The sequence below is a fragment of the Mangifera indica genome, chromosome 1, assembly GCF_011075055.1.
Source record: "Mangifera indica cultivar Alphonso chromosome 1, CATAS_Mindica_2.1, whole genome shotgun sequence".
NCBI lineage: Eukaryota > Viridiplantae > Streptophyta > Magnoliopsida > Sapindales > Anacardiaceae > Mangifera > Mangifera indica.
Genome location: NC_058137.1, coordinates 2,982,001 through 2,991,928, shown reverse-complemented (window position 1 = coordinate 2,991,928; position 9,928 = coordinate 2,982,001). Strand labels below are relative to the sequence as shown.

The 9,928-nt window shown below is 32.3% G+C and overlaps 1 protein-coding gene across 2 annotated transcripts; it reads left to right on the top strand.

Annotated features, from left to right (window-relative positions):
• The first annotated feature begins 5,377 nt into the window (after positions 1 to 5,377).
• LOC123216189 (cytokinin riboside 5'-monophosphate phosphoribohydrolase LOG3) lies at positions 5,378 to 9,725 on the top strand. 2 transcript variants are annotated; one of them, XM_044636581.1, is made up of 7 exons: positions 5,378 to 5,674; positions 6,300 to 6,397; positions 6,541 to 6,571; positions 7,146 to 7,245; positions 8,620 to 8,690; positions 8,783 to 8,926; positions 9,403 to 9,725. In XM_044636581.1, exons 1-7 carry the CDS (start codon positions 5,555 to 5,557, stop codon positions 9,493 to 9,495), a joined length of 657 nt encoding a protein of 218 aa, XP_044492516.1. In that variant the 5' UTR covers positions 5,378 to 5,554; the 3' UTR covers positions 9,496 to 9,725. The 2 variants fall into 2 exon arrangements, with proteins under 2 accessions (XP_044492516.1, XP_044492525.1); XM_044636590.1 differs by lacking the exon at positions 5,378 to 5,674 and adding an exon at positions 5,993 to 6,149.
• Positions 9,726 to 9,928: the final 203 nt, after the last annotated feature.

The following is a 9,928-nucleotide window of genomic DNA, read 5'->3' as shown; positions in this document are numbered from 1 at the left end:
TGGCATAAAATTCGAGAATCTTTCAAGATAATAACAAAAATACTCGAGTAAAATATGAGAAAAATTGAGTTTAGTTTTTAAATTGAGATTCATTCTAATTTATGATGGATATATCAAATCCTTCATCTTCATTATATTTTTATTTATATATTTTAAATTGTAATATCACATATGTATTTTTTTTCTCACCTTATATTTATAATATCAATTTTGAAAAAATTACTCCTTCCACCGGAAAACTTTATGTGATATTCTTTAAAATATCACCTTCCGATTATCGAATATTATCCACTTGCACAACCCACAAACCTTCCAAGACAAATTACGTGCAGGAATGTGCAGGATGACTCGATGCCTGTGCAATGAAAATTTGTCCCAATGTGCCACTTGGGATCACCCTATTGATCATCCAACATAAAAATTAAATTAAAAAGTAAAACATATGAGTTATTAAATTCAATTACAACATCAGTATGGACGTGAAATTAATTCAAACCACAATAGTGATCATCACTCTGTCATCTTCAGCCACAGCAAAAGCATCCCCTTGCTTGTACAAAACTCCAACCACTCTTCGCCAAACAACTTTTGGAAAATGAAGATCCTTATCCTCTTTCCTTTTTTATTTCTACAAAATTGGTGCATATTTATGAATATCCAATAACATTATTATTGCATGCTACAATAATAACAAATGAATACTGTCTCTTCTTTCATTGAAGCCCTTCCAGTGTAAATTTCATAAAGGAAATGATAATATTTTGGAGAAGATGTGAAAAGAAGAGAAGTGGAATTCAAATAGGAACTATGTCGACCACAACTGTAAGTGGGTGGTGTGTGTGCCATGGAGGCATAATTTGGCCACGCTTGTAGTGTAAATCTTCTTGGAAAGGATGAGAAAATGAGACTTAGAGAGGAAGAAATTAGGGCATATTATAAAGGGTCTCTTTGACGTGTACGAAAGGTTAATGAGAGCGATGGATCTTTTGTCCTGTAATATGGAAATATATGTCTATATATGTGACAATAACATGAACACGTTACGTATATAAAATGCTTAGCATTTTCTTTCAACATGGGGAACAGCTATATGAATCCCACTATAAATTTATATATATATATATATATATATATATATATATATATATATATATATATATATAGAATTAGAAAAGAATTATCCTTGATTTTAGTGGTTAGTTAAGTTTGATGGAAAATGATTCGAGAGAAAGTCAAAAGAGCCAACCGACTAAATAACTGACATGATCGAATGAAGGAATGCGACAGTGAGGAGAAATCTTGTCCTTTTAAATTTTGGACAGACAATGAAGAAGACCTTGTTTGATTTGATGTGTTCTAACTTTCTCGGACAAACTGAAAAAAAAAAGGATTAAAGGGTTTTGATTTTGCAGGAAAATAAAAAGAGAGAGGAATTGTGTAATGTGACAGATATCATTTCTTTCCCATTTACATTACATCCATTTCTATGTGATTCCTCTAAATGCGTCAATACCTATTCACATTCCCCCAGTTTATCACCTTAGGGATTCAGTAATGCATCTTTTTATAATTCTGTGTATCCACTACGGCATCAATGATATCATATCTCCTAGTCTAGGTTGAAACTTGAAATGAATCCCTAACTAGGGTTGGCCAGACGGGACCGGTCTCCAATCCTTTGTTTGGTATCAATGATTATATGTTATTAATTTTTTTTATTTTTAATTTAAAATTATTCAAATATATAGTGATACATTATTATCGATATTTATATTGATATTCATTTTAAATGCACATAATTTTATTATTATTTTTTAAATGAAATATCAAATACAATTTATAATATTATTTAATATTTTATATACTTTTATAGGTAGGGTGACAAAAAAAGTGTCCAAACATATAATTTTCTCCGTCCTTGCTCTTAACCTCAAGACTTTTTCAAGGATTTCTCATCAAACAAGACCAATTTGTATTATCGATGAATTTATATTTAATGATGCGTTTAGCGTTTTAGCTATCTGATAAATTATCAAAAATGTGTAGACAACTCACATCACTTGAATATATGTTGTCACTAATCTGAATTATTTCCATAACTTCTTTGATAATCTTTCAGACTCTACATAAAACTCTTTATAATTGTTCCCCTAAAACACATTGTAAAAAATAATAGTAATATAATAGCATATATAAGTTTTGTTCCAACAACCGAATCACTTTAAAAACACTAAACGCTCTTGTATTATTGTTCAACTAAGTTGTTTCCGTTTTATTTTTTCCATAGTTCTCACATAGTATTTCCAGATTATTACTTCTGTCCTTGGTGCAATTTACCGCTACTATGCAACCCCTCTAGGTTTTTCTACCACATCAGTGATAAAACCTGATAAGATTCATCTTTAGATTTAAAGTACTTTTGACTTTTCTTGCATTAGTTGAAGTTGTTGACTGATCAACAGCAAAAGCAGAAGTTGACCAATTGAATGTCTCTCTCTCATCAGTCTGCAGTTCCTTAAATCTCTTGGTTGATTCTAGTAATTTTCATGAGCAAGGAAAGAAGAATTCTCATACATTTGCATGAACACATAAGACTTACTCAGTGGACTCTGCCAATAAATGTCACGCTCACCAATACGATTTCTAATTTCCTTTTAGCTAAATTTGTTAACCAATTGTATTTGTATCTTCCAAGTTATGGGACTTCTCTTCAAAATATGGGAAATCATGCATTGGGAAATGAAGGTAATAAAGGCATAGGTCGGGTGTTATTAAGACTAGATGGCTAGGACAGATCTCACCTTCAGGGCTTGGCCAAAATCTGCCAACATTCAGAGCACAGACTTCAGCATTTTCTCAATTATTTCTTCGGTTGATATATAGTTTGTTTGTTCTTGATATATGCTAATATCTTGCCAGAATTTCAGAACCTGCAGCAATGAAATGCCATTGAAAAGACAGATCCTTCCCTCGGTGTTTGTTTATCCTTTATTTATCTATTTTATTTTATTTTAAGAAATATTGCCCATAAGTATATAAATAAAAGATATATCTAAATATATTATTATATAATTAAATATTATTTTATTTTTAATTTAAAATTATATAATTACGTGATAATATATATCAAATATATATTTATTTATATACTCAAAATAAATATATATAATTTTACACTTTATTTTACGTCTATTTGTAATTATCAATTAAGTCTCGTTTAGATAATCTAAATGTATTATATTTATGAGCAAGTGAATTAATTTATAAAGTGAAGCAGTATATTTTTCAAATAATAAAATTATTTATACAAACAAAAAATATAAAAATGAAATGTTATCATATAATTAAGTGATTTTAAATTGAAAATTAAGTAATATTCAATTATATAGTAATACATTATCGTTTATACTAATTATTTTTACATATGATATTATTCATCTTTGAAACATACTTGACTAAGGATCGTTACTAAGATTTATGAGGCTAAACATTACAAAGAAAACATACTACACAAAAAGAGATGAGACAATGTCATTTTTAACTAAAAAAGCTCAAAATTATTTCCAATGAATAGTTTGAGTGGTAAAAATAGGGTGTTAAAGCATAAGTATATAGATTCGAAATTCGTTGACAATATATCAAAATCAAATTCAAACTTATAGTTTTATTTATTTAAAGTAGTCAATTCAATTTGGGGTCTCAAATGACTCTTTGAGCATCAGCCGTCAATTAATATGGGGAGTTAAATCTTTTTCTGATTTGGAGTTATTTTTATTCTACATGATTCAGGTCACTAGAATATCATGATTGAGATCATTTAACATTGTTGATGGGAATTTTCATCCAAAAGAGAAATCACAAAGAGAAAGGTTAAAACTTTAATTTCATCAATGAAGTAAATAATCAATTATGTTGACTGCAATTTACTAACCATTTGTCAGCTCTGAACTGTCATTAACCAGAGAGAGTCCCAAAGTTTCTGACAAATTACCAGCATTCCAATTTCATGTTTGCCTAGTTAAACACTTAAAACTCTAATTGAAAACACTTAGGCGCATATATATTTAGAAAACTCCCAAAAACAAACAGACAAAATTTACATGGTTTAAATGCGCATGCAAGCATGAAGAATGTACATTAATAGTTTATTAGCATAAACTCGATCCCCCATCAAGCAATTGTAATTATGAGTTTACAATCTCTAAACATAGGAAGAGTATAGAGTTAGACAGGCAAAATAAAATAAAAATGGAGCCAGCTAGAGCATGGAAAGGCCAACTTTGGGATTGGGGATGTTAGATAAATTAAGCAACACATTAGTTAATAGAACATGGGTTCAGTTCCTGCAATCCTGGCAACTGAAGAAACTATAAAATATAACAATATAGTAATAGTATGAATAAGAAAATAAAAATCCGTATGGATAATAAGAAATCAGGAAATGGGTTTGTTTTAAAATGATTAAAAATATAGAGTTTTTATTGAAAGGTGGAGAATGGGGCTGGGGACAGCATGCTTGGAGAGTAGGGAAGAGGTGCGTGCAATGAAACTAAAGTGTTTCCTATGGCTACAACAAATTTGTCTAGTAAGAAAGACAAGGTAATAAACCATAACCCACTGATGTTTTTATTCAATCATCAAAGCACAATGCTCTATAGAAACTATTTTATTAAAATTCTGCTCCATACTTGCTCAGAAAACATGTTTTTGTTGGACTGTAAATCTGTAAAATAGATTATTATTCAAAATGTGCTTGCCCAATGCCCATCCCGGTATGTCCATATTTGATCTTCTCTAGCTGAAAAGAGAATAGTTTGTCTTTGATCTAAAAGTTTGCTAGTTAAAAACTAAAAATCCATAATAGGGAAGACTACAGTCAACAACTTTCTTTGCACCAAACCAAATGGGCTAAGCTGATTAATTAATTAACAAATTTGTGCTCTAAAGATTCTGCCTCTCTCCTAGTTGTTTTTTTTCCATATTGAACCATTTCAATGGTGTTTTATTCTTCACGACAAACTTAGATTTAGGTGCTTATTGAGAGGTACGTTTATCAATTACATCTTTCAGCTAGTGAGGCATATTTTACGCCAGAAGCTTCAAGCCTTCAACAAGAAAATATCAAAGAAAATCTAATGTCGAAACTCATAAATGAAATAATATGTGAGTTATATTTTCATATAGGACAGAGAAAATCTACAACAAATATTTATTATTTTATGAGCAGAGGAAATAAAAATAAAAATCATGGAAATAGAACAAGTGGTCCACGCGCACCAACATTAGCTGTAGAATGTGCGGGCTGGGTTGCAAGCGTGCTGAAAGGCACTCACGTGTGACAAGGTTTTATAAATACGCGTGGAGGGATGAGGGCTGCAGGAGAGTGCAGTTACATTTTTATTAGTAGTGGTCAATCAAAAATAAGGGTCTGGTTTTCTTCCGTGACACATGTATTGCTTAGAAAGCATTTAGATACAGCACAAAAGGAGGTAGATTCTTGTATTTTCAGTAATTAACCAAAACATTGGGAGAAATTTATTGTTAGTGTTACCAAATGGAGATGGAGAGTGCAGTGAATCAGTCTAAGTTTAAGAGGATTTGTGTTTTCTGTGGAAGTAGCCAAGGCAAGAAGAGTAGCTACCAAGATGCTGCTATTGAGCTTGGCAAAGAATTGGTATTTAAAGACTTAATTTTTATATGTTTTCATTTGTTTTTTCATTTTCTTTCTTGGATTTGTGGCTAATGTGATAGATACCCTTTTGTATAACATGTCAACTAGTGATGGGTGTTGCCTCAAATCCATTAGAAGTTGCTAAAACTTCATCCTTCTGGTTTTTTCAACTTTTTTTGAAGTTGGTTTTTATTTTTCTTTTAACTTCTACCGTCTTTAAAATTTTGGCCTTTCTTCTTCATTGGTTATCTTTGTAGCATATATGCATTGTTATGCAAATGTGTTGTCTTTCTTCTCTCAATGTCCTTATCGGGAAACAGGAAAAAGTGGCATTACAAATAAGCCTACTTTTGAGATGTATGAAAAAGCTCCAAGTTTTCCAATGCTTGTGACTGTTATTATTGTTCCTCATCTTCCCAAATTCACCGTCACCCTCTCCTAGGTTTTTTAAAGTTTGAAACTTCAATCTACAAACAAGGTACTGCCTTGTTAAATGAGTATCAAACAGTCATTTTCGATCTTATCGGTTTCTCTGCAGTCTTAAAAAACACTGCTTTATTCCATTTCATCGGGTGAAAAAATGACTTTTTTGGTTTCTTTGAGCTGATTTGATAATGTCATGTTGCAGGTCTCTAGGAACATCGATTTAGTCTATGGAGGTGGTAGCATTGGTTTGATGGGTTTGGTTTCACAAGCTGTTCACGATGGTGGTCGCCATGTCATTGGGTAAGCCGCCTTTTAATCTTTTCTATGCTTCAAGTTTGACCTCAAATCTTACATATAAAAACTACATAGACAGATTAAAGAACAAAATGAGTGTTTTGTTCTGTATTTCAATTGATTTTTGTCATGTTGTTGTCTTGCTGCAGAGTTATTCCCAAGACGCTCATGCCTCGAGAGGTATGCCTGTTCCATCCAGAAAAAAAGTCTTCAACCTTTTTCCCGTTATATTAAATACAAAAGAAAAATAAACAACCCCTGCAGCTTCTTTATTTTTTTCTGCTTTTTTTGCCACCATGAATGGCTTATTTCATATTTGTTTTTTTTCTCTTCCACCTCTCATTCTGTCTTTATTTTCAAATCCTTTTCTTTCCTAACTTTGCTTCCCACATAATTTTTTTTATTAGTCTTTACTCTACCAATGTTCATTTTATCATTTTATCTTTGTTTCTTTGGACTTTCTGCCTCTCTGATAAATACTTGGTAGCCTTACGACCATGATATTTGGTTAGTTGGTTTTAATTCTTCGTATCGTTTGTATATTTGGTTAATGGTATTATACCTAATGGTTGTACAAGTTTTTTTCTTGTCTTTTTTGTTTCAGAAATTATTTATCATCTTAGTGAGCTCTTAATGATTTCACTTTGAAGTTCTTTGAATTAAGCCAATTATTTCCTGAAAAACTCATCATTGCTTGCTTCACTGCAGGAAACCCCAAATATTAATCTCTTATTTTTTCTGTGCCCTTTTGCAGTTAACTGGTGAGACAGTAGGGGAAGTGAAGGCAGTAGCAGATATGCATCAGAGGAAAGCTGAGATGGCTAAGCATTCAGATGCCTTTATTGCTTTACCAGGTTAGTGTAAGGCCTGCCAAAAAATTCTAAACATTGACCAAATTTCTTAGGCAAATCTGGCAAACTTATTGACCATCAGTTCCTTATATCTTACCATGTTTGGCTTTCAAGTTTTATCACTTGCAGTGTATTGATTCTCGAGACCAATAATCCAAAAAAGAAAATTGAGAGAGTCTTCTGTATAATCCCATTTCCCTAGTACTAGTTGCTTTTGAGTTATTCTGGCTGTGGTTTTTTCTTTTCAATGTTTATCACTTTTCATTCAAATCCCTTTTGGTTAGTATGTTTAAGCGCTGACATTCAGTATACCAAAAGGACTATGAAACAGTAATTGGGATGACATTTTAGCTGTGTAACTGTTAAAAATACTGTGATGTTTTACCTTTTCTGGTGTTGTTATTGTAGTGAGAGTATATAAGAGTAAATTGTCACATTCTTTTTAAACTCTTATGTCACAAACCCCAAGACTCATGATGCCCTTCAAACCCAAGTTCTTGACCCATCAACATTCTGACGCTGAAAATTAGACCTTATGAGGAACCCTCTTTGCTTTTTGCCCTTTTTCATTTAGTCATATAATGCTTAACCCATTTTCTTTTCCTACCACATTTGGAGTAACGGATGCTGATAAAACTTTCACCAAATAGTCTTTGCCAATTAGTACCTGCACCTAACAGGGAAATCCTGCTCTCCCCCTTTCAAAGACCACACTTTTTTTCTTCAATTTTTTAATGTTCTCTTTAAAGACTAATAATTGTCTGGAATCCTCAGTTTTGACAACTTTAGAAGATGATGGATTGGAGGATATGCAAGGGTATAGCAGTCATTTTGTTGTTCTTATCTTGAAGTCATAGCTTTAAGTGAGAGAGAAGATAAATTTAATATGATAATATGAGAAACATTATGACCTGAAGGAGTTGGCAGAAGATAGTGCCTCTGTTTTCACGAGGGATGGGAGCAATAAATACAATGCTTTGGGGTGTGGGAAAAAAAGTCATGAGCTAAATAGTCATTAGAAAACTTGTATGATTCATGCCATGAAAGCCATCAAATGAATAGTAGTTGAAGTGGATTGTATGAACGACAGTTACAATCAGTCTTTTTTTACTCTTTAGCACTGGAGGCATTATTCCTAGTCTAGATGTTGAAGAGGACTCTTAATGATATTTTTTTTTTTTATTCAATTTTCTTGTGTAATCAGTCAAAGAGATTTTTGTTTTTAACTATTGTATATCCCTCCCTTTATTTGAGGTTACATTAGTTTTGATATTTCAACATGAAATCATATGAATAAACCGTGGTTATGTACTGTTTTCTTGTTAAATCTTATTATTATCAACTGCTGATTGTGCCCAATACAATTGATTACTGCAGGTGGTTATGGGACTCTGGAAGAACTGCTAGAAGTCATCACCTGGGCTCAATTAGGGATACATGACAAACCAGTATGTCTGCATAACTTTTAGTTTCTGCTCGTTACAATTACCTCTAATTGATTAATATAGCGAATGATGTTTCTTCTCTTAATGTTTCACAGGTGGGATTGCTTAATGTTGATGGATACTACAACTCCTTGCTCTCATTTATTGATAAAGCCGTGGAAGAGGGATTTATTAGTCCAAGTGCACGCCAAATCATTGTTTCTGCACCAACAGCGAAGGAGTTAGTCAAAAAATTGGAGGTATAACAAGAACTTATTTTTGTATCTTCTTACTTTATAATCACTTAGTTTTTTAGGGGTTTCAACAGTTACTCTTTAACTCTCTTAACTTCTCTGGTCTCTTAAGTCTGCCAAGGGCCATTTCATCTGCTTGAATATAATGCTTATCCCATTATCTCATGAAAAGCAAACCTCCTGTTGAAATTCAAAATTTGTCATTTCAATGAGATTCCAGAGAAAAAAGACAAAATGTATTAGACAATTGCAGAATTGCACTAAAGATTTGAGTGTTGTGGTGATCACTTTCAGGCTAGCCTAAGTCTAGCTAAGCAAATGAACAAAATACTCTTTTACTACCGTGTATTTGAAAGCAATAAACATTCGCGCCTTTCTTCTTAGTTCATTACTGATATTCCTATGAATTGACATTTAAATTTAGTGTTTGATTGAGTGCATATCTAGTCGATTCTCATTTGTGCTATCTCATTTTTCTACAGGAGTATGTTCCCTGCCATGAGAGAGTTGCTTCAAAGTTGAATTGGGAGATGGAGCAGCTTGGCTACCCTCAACAATATGATATATCTAGGTGACTTCATGATGTTTCATCGAGGATAGATGGAAATTTGTGATGTTCTAATCTGGGAAATTCTGAATTTCCATTGTGGGGAGTTCTTTTTGTAAATTACTCTATTAACCTGATGTGAATCTGCAGCATTCCCTATTTCTAGAAATTGGTTTTAATTAAGCTGTAAGTAACTAGAGGCTTATGAACATTCCCCTTTTTAATATTAACAAGTCATATATGTGTACATCATCACCCGGTTACATTTCTTTCTTTCCACTTTCATCTTTCTGTTGGAAAATGCCGCATTGCTAAAATCATAAACGATGAATGTAAAGATTGAAAAGCAAAGGCAACGATACAAAGAGAGAAGGGGCCTTCTTGTAACAAACATGTTTTGGATCTTCTTGAATACTAGTTGTTTGTTGGTGATGTTTTTGGAGATTGGATTGGGAACAACA

Coding starts and splice junctions, on each gene's coding strand:
- LOC123216189 (XM_044636581.1), top strand. CDS start 5,555: ATGGAGATGGAGAGTGCAGTGAATCAGTCTAAGTTTAAGAGGATTTGT. Junction 5,675..6,299: donor TTGAGCTTGGCAAAGAATTG/GTATTTAAAGAC, acceptor GTCATGTTGCAG/GTCTCTAGGAACATCGATTT. Junction 6,572..7,145: donor AGACGCTCATGCCTCGAGAG/GTATGCCTGTTC, acceptor GCCCTTTTGCAG/TTAACTGGTGAGACAGTAGG.